Source organism: Tyto alba, unplaced genomic scaffold (assembly GCF_018691265.1).
Source record: "Tyto alba isolate M040663 unplaced genomic scaffold, T.alba_DEE_v4.0 Super-Scaffold_13, whole genome shotgun sequence".
Taxonomy (NCBI): Eukaryota; Metazoa; Chordata; class Aves; order Strigiformes; family Tytonidae; genus Tyto; species Tyto alba.
The window spans coordinates 47,702,278-47,722,305 of record NW_024881275.1 but is presented as its reverse complement, the minus strand read 5'-3'; the positions used below and the strand labels follow the sequence as shown (position 1 = coordinate 47,722,305).

The 20,028-nt window shown below is 40.5% G+C and overlaps 2 protein-coding genes across 2 annotated transcripts; one reads left to right on the top strand and one right to left on the bottom strand.

Annotated features, from left to right (window-relative positions):
- The first annotated feature begins 660 nt into the window (after nucleotides 1-660).
- Nucleotides 661-9,418, top strand: TRIM14 (tripartite motif containing 14). The gene is given in 7 exon segments (XM_009973357.3): nucleotides 661-719; nucleotides 721-876; nucleotides 1,962-2,125; nucleotides 3,355-3,456; nucleotides 8,803-8,991; nucleotides 8,994-9,054; nucleotides 9,056-9,418. Coding segments are annotated over 7 exon segments (1,023 nt in total). The 3' UTR covers nucleotides 9,348-9,418.
- A 1,032-nt stretch (nucleotides 9,419-10,450) lies between these two features.
- On the bottom strand, nucleotides 10,451-19,866 carry NANS (N-acetylneuraminate synthase). Its single transcript, XM_032988455.2, has 6 exons — nucleotides 19,659-19,866; nucleotides 18,223-18,438; nucleotides 14,971-15,070; nucleotides 14,562-14,716; nucleotides 13,352-13,618; nucleotides 10,451-12,167 (listed from the first exon to the last, which is right to left on the bottom strand). The coding sequence occupies exons 1-6, from the start codon at nucleotides 19,788-19,790 to the stop codon at nucleotides 11,958-11,960; spliced, it is 1,080 nt and encodes a 359-aa protein (XP_032844346.1). The 5' UTR covers nucleotides 19,791-19,866; the 3' UTR covers nucleotides 10,451-11,957.
- Nucleotides 19,867-20,028: the final 162 nt, after the last annotated feature.

The window sequence follows — 20,028 nt, the reverse complement described above, 5'->3', positions numbered from 1 at the left end:
GTACATTAAGTGAGATGCCTGAGGCATACAGAGGCAGGCACACAGGAAGGTGAAAAGTATATTCAAGCTTGAGGACCTTTCATATACATGAAAGGTTCTGGGAAGAGTGGGGCAAGCAATACATGAGAGTCCTACACTTAAGGTGGTGGTGGGATAGCCTACAGGAGGATCCCACTGCAAAGCATGATATATCAAAGTCAGAAGTAAGAAAGTTGTGAGGTGGATGAATTAGGCTCTCATTTGTCTGAAATAGACAATACAGTGTACTAATGTCTATTTGATTTTATCTAAAATATTCTGTTTGATACTGCAGCACTGAAAACAGTGACTCACCACAGAACTACTGCACACCCTGGAGCTTCATCTTTGAGGCACACAGAGATCTGCCTTTGTGCAACCCAACATTTCTAGTGGGAGTGAGCTTGCTGCAGGTGCATCTTAGAATCTGTCCTCAAGATTTTCCATCCAGGACATCAGCAGGTAAATCCTGGCTTCACTCCCTTAATGGGTAAACACCCATTTCTCAAAGAGATGCAGCAAATCAGTAAAATTCAACGAAAATACAACATTGAAAGCCTGGGAGAGAAATGCCTGAAATGTTTATGGTCTGCTCAGTGTGGGAGGGACACTCTTTTGCTTCATCTATAGACACAGACCATTATGATCAAAAGGCAGCTTTCAGGCAAAGGGACCAAGCTCCAGTTACTACTTTGGGAAGAGTCTGGCAAAAAACTTCATTGATGAAAAGACTGAGCAAGCCCTGGCAGCACATGATCAGCAGTTTGAGTGCTGTCATGAAAAGCTTGCTGCCCTGGAAACCTTCTCACACCAAATCAGACAAATGCAACGGCATAGTGATCTTATTCAGTTGCTGGAGGTTGTAATGTATGGTCTCTTTCTACCTCTTATCCTCACAGTCCCTGGTAAACTTCTCTAGTGATCTCCTCTGTAGATCCTTCTGTATGTAAGCAGCATCTTTCTCACTGCTTTTTAATCATGTTTTTGTTGGTATTCTGGTGATCCAGTTTGGTTCCTGATCTTTGAGCTGTTACGGGTTCCTGCTGTGGCATTGATTTCAGGACTGCATGAAATTCATGTTGATTTTAAGCATATATTGAGCAGGGTTATACATGTCTCTTAATCTTAAAGACAAACATTGTATCAGGTATTTCTTTGTGCATTGTATTATGAAGGTCTGAGGAAAGGCAGCTCTCTTGGGAACCTTAGGAAAAAGGCTAATTTGTCTTATTTCTTTAATCGCAAGTGATCCTAATCACCCTAAGCAATAACCATCATTTTACTAGAGGGGGCAGTGTTTTTCTTTTTGCCTACAGATAAATATCAGCCTCTCTTTCCTAATTATCTTCACCTTCATTGGGAAGGGTGTGTTGCCAAGCGCTTATGCCCTGACACAAGCCAAAGTATACCATTCTTCATGGGAAGGCCTGTGGTGTCTTTTTACATCCTTGCAATTTAGCAGACTTGAGAGTTTGCACTGTTGTGAATGATATGGCCCTGGCATTCAGCAGTGTGTGCTAGCAACATATCTCCATGTGGGAAGCTGCTCTTTCATGGTTTTAGAGAGATTTTTTGTTGGGGAGGTTGGATTCTATTCTTTAGATTTCTTTTAAAATTTAGTGGTTTAATTTTCCCATTGTTCAGATTTCCTACAAAGGGTCCTAACCAGATTAAACTCATTCCCATCTTGGAGTGTCCTGGAGGGCCCTGTTTGAAGCATGACTGCTGGGTTCTTCATCTCTGGGGTAGTCTGACTAACAGGAGGAGCTAATGGACAGGCTAATGAGCTAAGGCAGGCTTAACATTGCAAGGCTTGACTGTTATGGCCCATATGTTTAACTAGTGATGGAGTTGTCCTTGCTCTGTGGTGTATGGAGCTGGGAGGGAAGAGTCCATTCATGTCACTGTCTCTAATAATTTGGGAATTTGGCTTTCTGTCCTCCAAAATATACAGAACTTGAGAAGGAAATGCAGGAACCCACATGACTGTTAGAACAGTGGCATCCAATAACTCTCTTATTTGAGCACATACTTAACCGTTATAAGCACTTCGTGACAGTTCTTCAGTCCATTCTACAGAAACCAGTAAAAGCCTGGTTTAAAGAAGGTCCTTGTGAGAGTGCTCTGAATTTTGTTTTCTCTTTCTCTCCTGTTAAATAGTGTGATCTGTAAGTAAGAACAGGACTTTTTAGCAAATCATCTGAAGAAAATAGCAGCTTTTCAGGCATGGATACTGTTCTCTGATGGCATTGGTGTAATGTTGCTGCAGCAATGGTGATTTAGAGGTTTCTTTTTCAGCTCTGAATATGGCCTTTTATGCTTTAAAGTTTGTCTGCTGCTTTTTTACAGCTCTATCAGTAATTTCAATACAGCTTACTTTTTCCTGCAGAGCTTATCTTGCTTATATCCCTAGACCATCACACCCACAGAACATAGCTGTTCTCTCCTTTCAGACACTGTTGTGTATAAGTGCTCTTGCAGGACATCTGGCAGGCATGGAACACCAGGTACCTGTAAAATTTGAAAGCTTTTTCTAGTTGATGTACCTGGTGATCTTTCTGTCTCAGGCAGTCTGAAAATTTCTCTGGGTTTTGGTACTGTATAGGTTCATTAACATGTTCTGCTTAGAGCTCCTTTTGTCTTTGAGCTGGTATTTCATCTGTAAGTGACCTTTGGCATGATTAAGGCAAGGATTTTCCTAATGGGATGCAGAGCCACGAAGCCAAATAACCATGCTGATTGTTGAGTTACAGGAGAGCAGGGCAACACCAGCCAACACATTGCACTCAGCTACCTTTTAATAATCCCATTTTCTGTGAGCTGCCAGCAAGAACAGTACAGCAGAGTGCTGGGAAAAATGGTCAGACCAGATCTGAAAGGCTACTGCAAGATATGTGGACAATTGCTAGATGGTACCATGCAGATGCTCTGTAGATAGTGTCTGCAATTGTCTTCAGCTGCCTGACTCTTCTCATCTGATAAAGGGATGCTTTTTGAGAAATGGGAGTTACTTACTTGGGGTTGTGCTTGATTGTGTAGTTCCCTGGCAACTTGGGATCCAACATCTCCATGCTATCCAAAGAGCATAAGGTCGACAGTATAGAGTGAGTAGCCCTTCCCCAGCAAAAGTAACACAGTTCGTCCCATGAAATTGGGAAGCGGAGTGTGACAGTATGTCCTTTCACAGGACATGGGTGAAATTCACAAAGACACAAAACACAAATACCTTGTCCATCAAAATTGACCATTGTGTTTTATTTTTAAAATTTTCTTGACAGTATAGCCATGTTCTTCCACTGGCAGACCCCCTAACTGTCCCTTTTCATCTCTGCCCAGACATTTTCAGTAGCCTTAATGCCACTGCAAAGAAGGAGCCAGGAACAGTGTTGAAGACCGTGTCTCCTGTTGATCAGTTGCTTTTCTTAAAACATAAGTATGGTTGAACAAAAGTTAGAAGCATTCTGAACACTTATGGCTCAATCACTGAAACAGTCAATGTGTGCTGCCACTATCTTAAAACAGTATCTTAAAAAGGTTCTGATGTTTACAGCGTTTGTGAGGAACAAGTGCTCAGCACTGCCTGAAAGTCGTTAACCTTTTCCATACCTCAGTTTGTGAAAGAAATTTTACTTCTGTCTATGAAATCTTGATTGTTTGTTTTTATTCAAAACTGCCAGTGTGTGAATCAGCTAGTGGCTAATTTACTTTTTGAAGACTTTTCTGTTCTCCAGGTCATTGTGGTCTGTCTTTAATTATATGTCTGTCATGTAATGTGTTAAGGGTCAATCTATAGGTGATCCTCTTTCCTCTAGTGTTGGTAAGAAAGATGTACAGTGAATTGTTTCATCTCTTTGATGGGAAGCTAATGGACATTTCTGTGGCCTGCAACAGATGAGGGCTGTAGCTGTTTTTAATCTCAAAAATGTAACATTCCCTATTATCATAGTACCTGGTGGCAAAGGCCTGTTGTAAAACGAGGTCTGTTTTCTGGCCTGGATCCAGCCCAGTGAAGGCCATGGCGTGACCAAGTGAACACTTGACTTCTGGATGTTATCCAGAGACAGTACTGTACTGTTATGTGCACAGGGTTATGTGCTGTCCCTTCACCTATAGGTTGTTGTGTTCTGAGAGGCATATTTTTCAGTGTTGTTACCTTACCTTGTTTCTGTGCTCTCCTGAGTGAGCTTGTAAATCCAAACCCTGCAACTTTTTCATTCCAAACAGGTTATCCCAACTGGAGATGAGCAAACAGGTGTTTCACTTGCAAAAGTAGCAGGTGTTAAATCAAGAATGCAACAAGCAAAGTCTATCTTATTGGCTGTGATGTCATGGGTCTTTTACCACTTGTGTCATTTCTGTGCTGCAGAATCCAGACCATCAGTCACTTTGTAACCAAAACTTGTTAAGGTGGTGGGACAGCCAGTTCAGATAACTGAGCACTTGCTACTAAGCAAGCACTTCAGTGGCAATTGGCTGTCAGTGAACAAGGCTCCTGAGTTGTATGAATGCTGCTCTGTATCTGCTTCAGGCTGCCTCTTGATGGATTCAAGAAGAAAGCACTGTGTTTGCTTCACATGTGAGCAGTCACTTTAAGGACTGAGAAGACTTTTTCAATTCTGTAAAAGCTAAATATGACAAACCACCTCATTAAGAATGATGTGCAGCTGCTCATAGGCAAGTGAAATTGACAAACCTTGGTCATAAGTATTTGGACTTAAAGTCACTTGGTATTCTCATTACTTAGGAAAATTGGAAGAATTGCAGTCCTCCAACAATCCAAACAACTCTAGCTATTTTGCATTATTTTTCTAGTCAAATTCACATTTATGCTTCCAAACATCAGCACCTGGATGCAGTTCAGTCCTTGAGGTTTTGTCCTTTTTTTAAAGCAATGGAGGTGTTTCCATTTGCTTGTGTCATGGTTTGATCCTGGTCGGCAGCCAACCACCCCACAGCACCCCCACCTGGGAATGGAGGAGGGAAGTGGAGGGGTAAAGGGAGACTCACAGGTTGAGATAGAAACAGTTTAATAATGGTAATAAAATGAAAACAATGACAGCAATAGAAAATATAAATGGGCAATGGCAATGCACGATGTAATTGCTCACCACCTGCTGACCAAACCCAGCCTGTTCCCAGCTAGCGACCCCGAGATACCAAGATCCCGCAATCGCAATCCTGGAAGTGAGAGAGAACCTTCCCAACCACCCCTCCTCTATATAGTGAGCACGACGTTACATGATATGGAATATTTCATTGGCCAGTTTGGGTCTGGAGCTCAGGCCGTGCTCCCTCTCTGCTGCTTGTGCACTTGCACATGGGCAGGACAAGGGGAGTTGGAGAGTCCTTGAAATCTCAGTAGCAGCTGAAAACGTCGGTGTGCTATCAGCATTCTTCTCATACCAAACCCAATGCTAAATCTAAAACACAGCACTATTCTATTTACCAAAAAAAGAACATTAACTCTATTCCAGCACAAACCAGGACAGCTTGAGATTAGATTTAGTAGTTATGCATTTTATGAAAATCTAGATTTTCAGGTAAATTTGACTGACAGCCATCAATACTTATTTGCACAGCTTTTCATGTGCTTACTGGGAAAAGCAGACACTGAAACTAGGTCTTTTAAATTATCCCTATTTTAAGTGTCTTTTGGACTTGGTGTCACCTGTGTTCTGTACAAACTTAGTGTCCCCATTGTTTACTTGCTGGAAGTGACTTGGAACAAAGACTCAGTCATGAATGACAGTCAGTCATTTAGAAGGTAGCATCCTGTAGCATGCTGCTTTAACTGCATGAGTAATTCCTGTTTCCTGTCTTTTGTCACCAACTACATGCACAGATGTGACTTAGGACCTATTCAGACCACATGAATGACAATACTAGCTTTTCTGGCTGAAGTGTAGCAGAGATCACAACAATAATATGTTGAATGTGTGAAATATACCCCTGTAGTTGTATGCTTTTGCAAGTTTTAACATGATTTACAGACATAATACTAAAATTAAAATCAAAGGCTTTCTGTTTGGAAAATGGTGATGCTTCAATTAACACTTACTGCATGTACAGTGCTACGCACTTCTCCATTTTATTGCAGTATACACGTGCAGATTGCAGGGGGCAGAATATCAGCAGTGGGCTCTCTAGCACCGTAACTTTTATTTCATGCATCAGCAATTCTCTCCACATGTCTTTGCCTCAGACAAAGCAACTGTTTCATTTCTGGTACCCAGATATTCACAGTGATGCTATCCACATGAAAGTGATCTGTTAGTTAGGCTCTGTGTGTAAAACAACTGATCACAGTGCATCACTGGTTCCTGTATTTTAAACATAGCTGATGTTAGGGGCCACAGCAAGGCAAGGAGGGGGTGTGGAGTCCAGCTGTATCTTAGTTGTAAAGCATGTCTACAACTTTCTTTTCTGAAACTTTACAAAGTGTAAAGAGTGGACCCTGACTTATTGCAAGATGTCTATTCTCTTTTGTGGACATTGTAATAGGCCACAGTGCTGATGCTCTTTCACATACAATTGTAGGAGACCTTAGAATCATAGAATGGTTTGGACTGGAAGGTACACTAAAGATCATCTAGTTCCAACTCCCCTGCCATGGGCAGGGACACCTTCCACTAGACCAGGTTGCTGAAAGCCCCATCCAACCTGACTTGGAATACTTGCAGGGAGGGGGCAGGTTGGATGACCTTACTTTGCCTTCCCTGCTTATGGCAGGAAATTATGGGAGAGTAACAGAGGGCCAAGAGAGAATGCAGTGGAGTGGTTTACACATTGCTCTGATGTCAGAGGGGAGGATTCCAGCCTGAATGAAAACATCTTCTGAGATTTAGACAATGGAATATGCCAGCTATTCCAGACTAGACACATTTAATTTATGGGAAAGGGTTCTATATGAGAACACAGGAGAGGAAATAGCAACAAAGTGAGCGACAGATTAATTCTGTTGCAAAGGCAGATTTCTCTCATACAATAACCTTTCATTGCTAAGTTCAACACCAAAGGAACAATGAAAATATTGAAGTTCTTGTTTCAATGTGTCTGTTGCCCTGTTTTGTGTTTATTTAGTACTATGCTGCTTGTAAAGCAAAGTGAAAGACTGTGAGAGACAGATCTCTAGGAGATCACCAGTCTAAACATGTAGTTCAGATATGCAGTACTGCAGAGAAATCAAAGCAGTCTGGATTTTTAAATATTGTAAACACTTGTTTCCCTAACTTTAATTTAAAAAGGCATTTACCCACTCTGTAAAGCAGCTTCAGTATGTTAAGTGTGTTTGTCATCTGGCATTTAAAACTACTAAGCTTCAAAGTTTATCTAGGCTAAGATTAAATTCATGTATTAGGAAAAATTCCTTCACTGAAAGGTTTATGAAGCATCGGAACAGGCTGCCAAGGGAAGTGGTTGTCACCATCCCTGGAGGTATTTGAAAGGTATGTAGATGTGGTACTTAGGGACATGGTTTAGTGGTGGACTTGGACATGGTTTAGTGCTAGGTTAATGGTTGGATATGATGATCTTAACGGTCCAACCTAAACAATTCTATGATTCTAAACCAAAAGAGCTGTGAACTGAGGTGATTGCAAGTATACTATTGAAGTCACTGCAAGTATACTGCCATTGAGTTCTTGACTGGATGTTTTGTTATACTTTCTTTTCTTCACTTACAAGAAAAAGTAGATGTGCTCATTATTTGGAATAGTTTCAAGATACATGTTAAGTTTACATTTCATCAGCAGTACTCTAGACAGTACTGTAATTCATGACAACATATGTTCTTTTAGTAGGTACCCAACTTTGGCACTGCTTTTATCAGGCTTGACAGAAAGAGTGAAGATTGTTTAAGGATGCCAGATTCTGTTTTCAGAGGGAGCATCTCGGTTATTTCTAGAACATGATATCAGAAAACACATGCTAACCCAGTAAATTACTGAGATAGAGTACATTATGAAAAGTTTTGTGAGACATGCAGTAATTCAATATTAAAATTGTAGGACATTCAATATTAAAATTGTAGTATCTTCAGAGAAAAATCTCACCTTACAAATCCTGTAGCTTTTTGACCTGTCTTGTGTGATTGTGTAATTTCAAACTTGTTTAATTTGATTATAGATTTTTTTTTTTCTGGCTTTGTGATTTCCAGTCCTGCAATAGCTGGTAAAAATATTCTAAGCTGCTGCTGTATAAGACAGTAATTTCTAGGCTGTAGTTTTAGATTGTGATTTTTCTTTTCTAAATGTCAGGTTAGGTGAACTACTATAAACCCTCTGGGAGTCAGTAAATTGTTCCTTTGCAATTTACACAATTCTGTTGCTCACAGCTGTGGTGCCTCTATAAGAAACAGACTCCTAGTGCATCTTCAAATGGGATTTCAGTGGAATGGGATCTCACAACTCAAGAGTCTGCTCCAGTGCTCTCTAAAATCCTTAGGCTGTAATCCCACCAAGTCTCCAACTATTCTGCATAAAGCAGAAGCTCTCAGTTTTTGTTCCGTTCCTACCTGTATTTATCTTGCCATTTATGAACCATGCATATACTGACTTACATACATTATTTGTCTTTTATTGACCTGCTTTAAAGCCTATGCAACTTTAAAGCATTGGTGCATGTAAATAGTGCAATGTTTTCTATTAAAACTGTCAGATTTACCCTTGAAAAACTGCAGGTTCCAAGACACTGCCAGTTGTGGGCCCCTTTTCAGGTGTTTTATAATTTGGACGTCTTTCAAGAGTCATGATAAACATAGTAAGATTTTTATGCTTTTGATTGCAGATGCAAGATCACCAACATAGGAATATGACAGCCTTCACCCAAGGCTGAAATTGACTGATGATTGTCTTGTAGTAAACTTTAATTGGTGGAGGATATTTTACCCTTGTTGTCCCCAGAGATTCAATAAATTATGGCAAGCGATGAGCAGAGATGCATTCCTCTCTGGGAGCCATTACTGGGAAGTTGACCTCCTCATGCTGGAGCAGGATGGTGGATTGGCACAGCCTACCCTTCCATTGGCAGGAAAGGAGACTGAAGCCTGTTGACTGGGCTGGAACAGAGCATCTTGGTGCCTTAAGAAGTTTGATTTTGAATACTGGGCATTTCACAAGTGTGAGAGAATCCCCATCCTGATAGAAGATGATCCTGATCACATTGGCGTTTTTCTGGATTATGAAGCAGGAATCCTTTCATTCTACAATGTTACTGATGGCATGGCTCATTTGCACAACTTCCACTGCAAGTTCTCAAAACCAGTTTACCCAGCCTTGAAGATGTGAGAATGGTCCATTGGAATATGTAAACATAAGAATAAAGCAAAATAAAGCTTACTATTTCATGCTTTCTCTATGAAAGCTACTTTAGCAATGATCTACATGAATTAATCTCTGTCATATGAAAGTTGTAACTGTGATGCTTTTAGAATGTAACAATTAAGTTCAAGAAAACCAACTGTAATTTTTAATGTGTATGCATTTTTCAATGGGAGAAAGTGATCTTTTACAAATTACGTCAATGTACTACCTAAAGTGCCATATATAATATTTTTTGTACTTTTTTTGCCTTGCAAAATGGAAAAAGTCTGGTTGAAAGAATATTACAACATGGATTTGAACCTGGATATTGCCATCTTTTTTTTATGAAGTCCCACCCCTCATCTGACTGGAGTGGCTGTAATTATATATGGTAATAGGTTTAATTTGGTTCAAGCTTCAAGTTCATATATCGCATACTGTTATAGTTGACAAGGTCAGATTTGGATAATAAATGCACTGAGTGAATTAGCTCATACTTAGGTATCATCTCTGGAAAATCAATGGCACACAACAACTGTTGGAAAGGTCCCTTCAAGTAAAGCTGAAGTAGGAGCTTCTGTAGCCACACTTAGTATCCATTAGCTGGCCTTACTTGTGACAGAGACTCTGAACTGGACTTCAGGGGGTCCTGTTCTTCCCATACAGAGTAGAAGTATAAGAACCAGTTGTGTACCACCCCCAACAGAAGATGAAATGCCTAGAGGACCCACAGGTGCAGTAAAAACACTATGTCAATGGGGCATTTGTGTTTAATTTATTTTTGTGTAATATTTGTAAAGGCCCTATCACTACAGCTGCATAAAAGTATGCTCACATGAAACTAGGATAGGCAGCTTACAAGTTTTTGTATAGGGATGGAGTAATTTTTTTTTCCCAAAACATTAATTAAAGTCCTAGAAATTTCTGGACCGTATGTTTACAGCAGCCTCTAGGACCAGCCCCTGTTGGACTGAAGAACCACTGCTACTTGAAACAGGTCAGGTAATCTCATGGAATTACCACCAGTGCTGGCACAGGTGAAGTCTGACCATAGGCTGAAATGCAGAAACAAGAGCTTGTTTTATAAGCTAAATTTACTTTTCAAATTTGAAATCAAAACAAAAAAAAAAAAATTCTTTTTAACAGTTGAGTAGTTTTTTAATGAAAGGCAAGCATAATGCAATCAACCAGAGCTCACATATGGTCAAGCACATGACTCAAAGAATCTATTCTTCCCACTTTAAAGATACGAATAGTTTCCTCAGAATTGTAGAAGGCTAAACATTTTGAAAGCAAACAGCTTGCAGGTACAGAAACACCACCATCAAATTTAAGATAGTTCACCAACTCATGACCAAGATGTAGCAAGTTCCAAATAACCATCACTAGTAAATGATTCCACCACAGAAAAAATGCAGATGAATTATACCAAAGCAGTTCTGTGCTAGTGAAACTAATTGAGGGACGCCTGGTTTGCAGCTGCTGCCATATGGCTCCTTCCTGGACAAAAGGAAGAGCAGCAGGCTGACAGGAGTGGGATTGCGTTTATCACCTGAAAAGTAAGAAGCTATCATGCAAGGGCAGAACGCACAAGAGGAGCACAGACCACCATGCTGAAGCACAGTGATGTGATCTAGTCAAGCAGCCAGCCTCAGCTGTCTCAAACACTAATGTCAGGGGAGAAAACCCAACCCAATGTAATTGCTTGTTAGTACAGGAAGGAGACTGCTGAATCTTCACCAGCATTTGGCTTTCTACCTGAAAAATTGCCCCGTGGTACAAATAGAGGTACCCAAACTGCAGAACTGATTTACAATTCCCGGCTTCACTCAGCTCATAACAGATGCTTTTGACGTGTTTTTGAAACATAGGTTAAGTTTATTTCCACTGATTCACCTCAGATCTACTTTTTCTCCCGCTTAATCTGTCTGGCTTGCCCTCTTGGTTTTCAGTTCACAAAGAGTACAAAAAGGCTTTCTCCTAAATGGGATCTTTCTATATATCAAATTTGCTTCCTTTCTCAGTACTATCTCTTGAGAACCTAGTTTTCTCAAATTCATCTTCCACACAGTGCAGATTCCTGCAACCCACTGCTTTATCTTGAGACTTTTTATGTTAAGGCTTTCATCTTGAGAAAAATCCATGAAGTTCCACGCGTAGTTTTCTGTTCAGTGTATGTAAACTTTCACTTACCTAATTCAACTACAACTAGCATCCTGTTATCACAGGGGTGAGGAAAAAAGCAGAATAGAGGAACGTCAAGATACAGAGTTAGAACAATTCAAAGTGTAGACAAAATTATTGTGATTTACTGTACTCTTGCCAGAAAAGGGAAGTTGGAAAGCATCAGACTGTGGTTTTAGATTTTGCAAAACTCCAAATTAATCTAGGTGAACTGAAATGAAGGAAGGAGGAACATGGTATTTTCTAGACACAAATCTATTCAATTTCTAATAAAATTGCTCTTCATAATTCATGTACACTTGCTGCTTCCTTTAGCAATTTTCCTGCTAATGAGAACCTGAAAATTCTAGCCTGCTTAAATGCTCATAATTACACCCCTTTCTTCTAATCCACCATGCTGGTATACTTAAATATGTTGTGCAGTACATCATGAAATATGGAATGGAGTGCTTGGGTTTAGCACTTCAGTTTTTTGACATGAGTTCCCACTGCTTCCTCAGTGATGGTTTCATCTTCTTCAATATTTTTTTTAACCTTCTGGCCCACCAGATCAAAGATGGCTTCTGGGGGAAATCCCTTAGGCTCTCCCACCTTCACTGTCAGCATGTCAAGTGTCAGTACTGTACCTTCAGGAATTGTCACTTTTGCCACAACAGACTTTCCTAGCTATAGAAGAGAAATAAAAAATAATTAAAAAAAAAAAAGTCAAACACATTCCTAGGCTTAGTATACCAAAAAAGGGTAAAAAATATTCTGCAGTTACTTGGGAACAGGTTGTGTGAAACTGACCTCCCCATTACTACTTAATCTAAATGAAGGTTGAGTTAGCAGGGAAACCTTCACTGTAACCAGGCTGCTGGGAGCATCCACATCCTTTCTGAAACTGGATAACGGCTCAGTGAAATTTTTCAGAATCCAAATGGAGAGAATCTGATTAGACCGACTAGTTTTCTAGCTTAGAGTAAAAGCTGCTCATATACAGTCATAGAAACCCATTACTCTTATCACTATTACAGAGTACTTTGTACTCGGCACTGGTGAGGCCACACCTCAGATACTGTGTTCAGTTTTTGGCCCCTTACTACAAGAAAGCCACTGAGGTGCTGGAGCGCATCCAAAGTAGAGTAACAAAGCTGGTGCAGGTCTAGAGCACAAGTCTTCCCAGAAGCAGCTGAGGGAATTGGGGTTGTTCAGTCTGGAGAAAAGGAGGAGACATCACTCTCTACAACTACCTGAAGGGAGGTAGTAGCTAGATGTGTGTCAGTCTCCCAAGTAACAAGCAATAGGACATGAGAAAATGACCTCAAGTTACACCAGGGGAGGTTTAGATTGGATGTTAGGAAAAATTTCTTCACCAAAAGGTTTGTCAAGCACTGGAACAGGCTGCCCAGGGAAGTGGTTGAGTCACTGTCCCTGGAGGTATTTTAAAAATGTGTAGATGTGGCACTTAGGGACATGGTTTCATGGTGGACTTGGTAGTGTTAGGTTAATGGTTGGAGTCAATGATCTTAAGGGTCCTTTCCAACCTAAATGTTTCTACGATTCTACTCAACTTAAGTTAACCACTGAATAATATACATAAAACTCCATTATATTCAAAATTTGCCAACATTGTGCTTCACTAAAAGTTGTTACTGAGTGCCAGAAATAGCATTTTAAAGAAAATGACAGGTCTACATTAACATTACAGTGGGCTAAGCACAAAGACTGTGCAGCAGAATACTTTGCAGCAGAAATTTTTAAGTGCAGAGGCAGAAACACTACTGCAAATAAAAATTAGTAAGCTATTTTTCTGAATATAGTTATTAGCTAAATGAGTTTCATCTATACATGAATCAAAAGCAAGTTACCTTTTCATTGCAAGCCATTTCACAGGGCAAGAGTTGCTTGACTGGAGAACCCATTGCTTTTTCCACAGTACGGATGGCTTTCACTAACTCTGCCAGTTCATTTGGTTCCAGGGATGCTTGGTGGTCACTTCCTTTCCATGTTTTGTCAAGAGTCACATGGCGTTCCACTACTTTAGCACCCATAGCAACAGCTGCCACTGAAATGGCGACACCAGTTTCATGCCCCGAATAGCCAATGGGGATATCAGGAAAAGCTGACTGATATGCCTTAAATCATGACAGAGTTGGTCTGATTTAGCAAGGTAGCAATTTAAACGACAAAGCAAATTTAACAGTGATAACTGCAATAAAATCCATGGAAAATTACTGTGCCACAAAACAAGCAGTTGGTTATACTAAGAACAAAACTTTTTCTACATTCAAGACATCACACTGCACTAGCAACTGTCATGTTTTAAGAATTTCACTAGGATTATCAATACTGACAAGGAAAAGGAGGTATGCTCTGTTCTACAACTTCTCTTATGCTTTTTCTTTTAATTCAGTTGTACTCTTCAAGGTCTTCAAAGCCTACATCACTGTAAATTACAATAATAGAGTAGTGCTCTATTTTCATTCAAGAACCCAGTGGACTGATTAAACTTAACCTGTATACAAAGCAGATTTCTTCAACCTCATATTTAAAACCTTGAACACTGGCCAACTTGGGAAAACTTTCTTGCATCATTATTGAGCATATCCAACTAACATTTACAGTGAAGGAAACTACAAGGGTCTAATCTATCTTTCATTGCTCTGATACTCATATGAAGCATTTTTAACAGAAGTTTCTGGTCTAGATCCCTCTTTAGAATTATGTTCTCAATTCTATGCACCTTCTTAATGGTAACAATCTACACAATTTTTCTTTGCACTACAAAGCACAGGGTTAACCTGCTAACCATGTGCCATATTTTCCATGTGTCATGTTTAATTGTGAATACTCCAGTAATATCCTTTACCATATTCCTCAAAGCTGAGTTCTGATAAAAGAGGATCCACTGGATATTTTTATTTCAACACTTGGATGCATTAGAAAAATGTAATACATCTTCTAGCTTCTCAGAAGCAAATTCCAACATGCCTAAGATCTAGAAATACATCTCAATAAAAGTGAATAGCCCTTCTCTAGTACCCTGACCATGGCACACACTCTGCGTTACTCACTGACCGATATAACACGGAGATTGACATCCTCTGGCTGAAGTGGGTATGCACTGGTGCATTGCAGGAAGCAGAAGTTTGGATTGATGGGCTTCACAATGTGATAAACCTGATGCATTGTGCTCATTGACTGCATCCCGCTGGAAATCACCATTGGGCGACCTAGCCATTAGAAAACATGTACATGTTCTGTCTTAGGTCTGTAAGAAAGCTTCACAAGATTAAACTCCTGAAGTAAATTAATTCAGTAAAACTAGGAAAGGAAGATGGGTGAACCTTTTTTTCCCAAGTCTGAAGGTGATTTTTTTCTAAAGGTACTTCAGATTTTTTTCCAAAAATCAATTGGAGGAAAGATCTAGTAACTGATATACTGACACAGTGATATTTACAAAGATGTCTCAAAAGAAATTGCTTACCTTTCTTTGCAGTCCTTTCCAAATATGGAAAATTGTTTGTATCTCCCGATCCTACTTTGAAAAATGGGACACCCAGTTCATGTAGAAATTCCACAGCCATCTACAAGGAAATCACTGCATTTTAACACTCCACTTCAGCTGGATCAAAGATAAAGAACTACTGTGCTAAAAAATAAGCAACCCTTCAAAATGGCAAAACCAAAGCTTTATTAAATAGATGATATCCCCCAAATACACTGCTCCTGAAATAACATAGGTTTCTGACTTAGCTACTTAGTACATGTGAGTTCCACTGCTCCTCTAACTTCAACATGAGCTTGTGGAGCATAGGATTCTTGCTTTTTGTTTTGTGGCACTACCAGAATGGTTAACTACCTGCAGGTGGGAGCTTGCCTGTTGAAGAAGAAATGTACTGCAGGCACGCAGGCAGTCTTCCTGCAACATCCCTCCTGCAGGTCAGAAATATTAAACCACAGAGTGTTTAAAACTACAGGTAGTTTTCCTGAATAGATCTGTCACTCTGAAAATATGTATGAGTATCTTGAATACACCTGAAAAAAAAGTAAGTGCCCAAAAAAAGAAGTCCAAAATGCATTTGTTTCTAGGAGAGATATTTGACATATTTTATATTTATTTTCTAAGACCATAAAACAGTTTATTCAAATGTTAGTTATATTCTCTTCTTCTAAAAATGCGTGTGCTATAATGAAGACAATTCAGGAATTATTGGAGGCTCCATGAATATCAGTATTGCATCAGTAAGTGGCCTTTTAAAAATTAGTACTTTTGAGGAAGAAAATTCCAAAGCTATCACAGACAAGAGATATTGAAATCTTCCATTCACATCCAGAGGAAACAATGAAATAGTTACCTAACTTTGTCCCCCTTCAACTACCCACAAACACTTTTAATTTCTTTAGCCCACTCCTTGTTGCAGTCAAATTTACTTAGTGCCAAAGACTGTTAATGTCTAGAAGAGAATCACATCTTCTTCAGGCTATTATTTCTATCACCATTATGATGCAGATTCAATTTCTTGTATCTAGGATGCATAACATCTTTTTAATATAGTTTATTCACAAAGATGCATTGTGCATGAAGACAATGAATACACTATATTGAACAGCCACAGATCTAATCTGAGGAGACTACACAAAATGCATTATGACAGAGCTCCTATCTAAGGCCACTCTTCATTAGGCAAGTATCTATTGAAAATTAGGAGCTTTTCTGTAAGAGATTCAAGGAATAGGAAGTAATCTCAAATAATAGGGATTACATTAAATGGAGTAGTTTAATAGGATCCTGTTTTGTCTCCCGTACACACTGGAACAGAGTAGACAAAGGAGTTACTCATAACCTTTATATTTACTTCACACATCACTTCATTGATTTCTTCATATAGTTAAACACACAATTTAACCTTTCTGACACAGCTGGAGTTCCAGAGAATATGTTCAATTTACAGAAGTTAACATATTCTCAAGGACTTGTTACATCAATTTATGCAATGTTTGCCCTAAATTCCAAATCCATGTCTTGCAGAAATGCCACCAGAAATCTTAGGAGCTGTGCAATGTAATTACTGTTCAAAAAAGAAGGCACAGACATGTATCAGTATTGTTAATTTGCTGGTGAGGCTACACACAAAGGAGCACAGCAACTTAAGAAGAGAGATCCCAGAGGTAGAAAGTCATCTTAAGCTGCTGCATATGAAAGGTGTTCTGCATTGCAGTATATCCTTTAGAAGCTGAAGATTTTAATGTCAGAGTGTGATTGTTTCTCCCATCAAAGGCACATGGGTCTTTAAGATCCCAGATACAGAAGTCCAAGAGTATTGGATTTAATTACTATTTTCGTAAAGGAGTAGTTGTTCAGCAGGTCTCCTTGGACATGAAGATAACAATAAAAGAATCATAACACCCTCCTTTGACAGATCTATTTCTGAGTCCATGGCATCAGGCTATTGCAATACATGCAAAACAACTTCTGTCTGTCAGACATCTGAAGTGATTTTTTTATGGTATTTAGTGCTTGTACCATCTCAGCTGGGGTACAGCAATTCAAGGATTTTGATCAATAGGACAGTAAGATGATGGAAGCAGCAAGAATGGCCAGAGCACTAAAGAAGAGATCATAAAACTTTGCCTAGTCTAGAGAATACCAAACAGAAAAGAGATATGATAATGGTGTTCAGATATACAGAGAGGAGATAGAAGGAAAGTATTAACTTTTATGTCAGATGAGGCAGGACAAAAAATTATGAGAAAGGAGATGAAGCTGATACATCAGGAATATTTTCTGATGATAAAGAGAGTAAGGGACTGAACAGATCACTTTAAAACATTAAATAATCCCATCCATGTCCCATCCTGGATAAGGCTACTTGCAAAAAGACAGTGACTGCTGCTCTTGCCTTATGCAAGAGTGCTAGCTTACTTCTGGAGGGTCTCCTTCAGTTTAGTTCTCTGTATTTTCTAGGTCACAAAGAAAATTAAGACAATCTGTAATCTCCGATCTATATTGACGTTTAACTGTTACCTGATCCCTCAAGTTCGTATGTTTCGATTGTACATTGCATTTGTTAACACTGAAATTAACAACATTTTGAGGAAGGCAACCTGCAAGAGTTAGAGAAGTATACATCTCTTAAGGGGGAACAGCAGATGAGCTTCATGTTGTTTACAAGCTGGTGACAGACTGTTCAAAAGCCCACTGGCAAATATCGGTAAATGCTTCAGAAGTAACAGAGCAAGGTGGAGATCTTCATAAGATTTGTAAAAGAAAAATGAATGTAAGCATTTCTGCTGCTTAGAAACACCCACTGGGGTCTAGTAAGCAACAGGAATGAAAAAAAAAAGAGGGAAATAATAGGGATTAAGCTGAGAAAAGAATCTTGTTTAAATAGAGAGGGAAGTTTGAAATGCTTGGAGCATTTCCAGACAATACCAGATAATGGTCTTGATCTAAACTCTCAAAGCTGTGATTGTTTATAGCGGTCAACTGAGGCCTTGTCTCTAATATGATTTACTCTACATATATACCTCAACATACATGGCAAGTCTTTCAAAATGTTCAACTGTTGCAGAGACACAAGTGATCTGGCAGAACTACAATTACTCAGGTTTTCTCATTTCATTCAATATCCACACATATTTAGCATTCTTTTTATGTAAGACCTACCATGCCTAAGTAATAACAGAAAAACACAACAGCTGGACTCTGAATGTCATTCCAGTATGGCTTACATACCTCATCCATGCCAGAAGCTGTGAAGAAAATGCCAATGTCCTCTGCATATTTCTTTAGCTCTCTGTATTGTTCATGACTAAACTCCAAGTGGCGCTTGTGCTCACCATAGGTCTTTCCCCAGGAGTGTTTAGAGGTATAAGGCCTTTCTAAGGCTTTCTTGTTGAATTTGTACTCCAGCTCACTCTTCTGGAACTTTGCACAGTCTGCTCCACAGTCCTGCAAAACAAACTGGTGCAAACTGAGTGGAAGTGGAAGTGAAACTGCACTCATCCGAAGTTTGAACATAAGGATTATGCATCTAATTGCTCATTTACAGTGGAGTTTTCATATTATCATCACAGCAATCACAAGAATAGCATGAACAAAGAGTGACCGAGGACCTGCACACACAAGCCCTTTTCAAAATGCCTGTATACTTAGAGCAGCAGTCTAGAAAGAAATCTTACTAAAACTACAAAACTGAACTGCCTCTTGCTATTCATGCCACTTATTTGAAGAATTAATTTCTGTGGCATTTTCCAAGATCAGCCATCACAATAATTTTACATGAAAACGAGGGTCATAATTCTGTAGAATAACAAGTATGAATCTGAAATTTGTTTCAAGTGACACAAATGGTCAAGTTAAATTCTCGCTACACTATTTTGCACTTTTACCACAGTTGAGACGTCTGAGAGCATTATACCCTGACTTCTTCAGTGACGATATGCCATTTTCTAACATAGGTATATCTAATGTATATAATAGCAAATTTTAAAACAGCTTGACTGTCTTACCGGATGACACAAGCATTACCTCAAAAAATCTTAATGCAATCAGGTCAAATGGGATGTTCATCAGAGACAGTTCTGCAGTTACTTGGTTCTTCCCATATTCACGTTTGCTTATGGCACGGCTGAAGTACTGCTGTAAACCCTCGGAGACTATATAATCTGCCTGTGTTTGTCTGTCTATGCTCACGTGTGTGTGCCGTGAACGAGCTAGGGGCTTCCTGAAAGCCAATACCATGTGATCACAGGCTGCGAGGTACAGTCCTAAGGCTACAAAGTGAGCACCCGCGTTGTTGGCCCTCACCACAACTATCTCCTTGCAGCTACTTTATTTTTAAAATTCGTCCTGTAAATCACTCCACTCCTCCCATGCGGTGCCACTGCCCCGACACGATGCTCCCCGACCGGAGTGTCCCCCGCGGGAATGACGTAAGGCTTCACGCCCTCCCCCGGCTTTCCCGGCCCCCGCCGGTGCCCTAGGGCTCTCGGTCACCCGCACCTCTCTGCCTCCCTCACCCGAGAGTACGCCTGCCGAGCCGGCGCAGAAGGAAACGCTAAAGGAGACGGAGCAGCCCTGCTTGCCGCGGGGCCCCGCCAGCCTAGCTACGTTCCCGCCTCCCCGCCAACCGGCCCACCGGAGGCAGAGTAGTAGCACCCCGCGCGCACCTTGGCCATGCGAATCATGCGCTTGGCGATGGCCATGTCGCCCTGGTGGTTCTGCCCGATCTCTGCGATGATGAAACATGGCTGCTCGCCACCAATGTGGCGCCCAGGGCACAGCTCGAACTCCCGCGACATGATGACTTCCGCACGACCATCCGCGCACGACTACGCCGACCCTAGCAATGCCTCCGCCGAGGCCTGGGGGGGGCAGCCAATCCGCACTGCGGAGGGCGGGGCCGGGCGCCACCACCTTCCTCATTGGGCACCTCGCAGGAGGCAGGCGGGGCTGCTGAGCTTCTGCCTCCGGGCTCGCCGTGGCGCCGGACGGGTGGGAGTGCCTCTGGGAGGCGGCAGCGGGCCGGGCCTGCTGTCT

Bases quoted from the DNA above. Each gene is read 5' to 3' on its own strand.
- NANS (XM_032988455.2), bottom strand. From the start codon at position 19,790: ATGTCGCGGGAGTTCGAGCTGTGCCCTGGGCGCCACATTGGTGGCGAG. The intron at 15,071-18,222 runs GTATGTAAGCCA...ATTTCCTTGTAG, and splicing joins CAGCTTCTGGCATGGATGAG to ATGGCTGTGGAATTTCTACA. The intron at 12,168-13,351 runs GTAACTTGCTTT...TCTCTTCTATAG, and splicing joins AAATGGCTTGCAATGAAAAG to CTAGGAAAGTCTGTTGTGGC.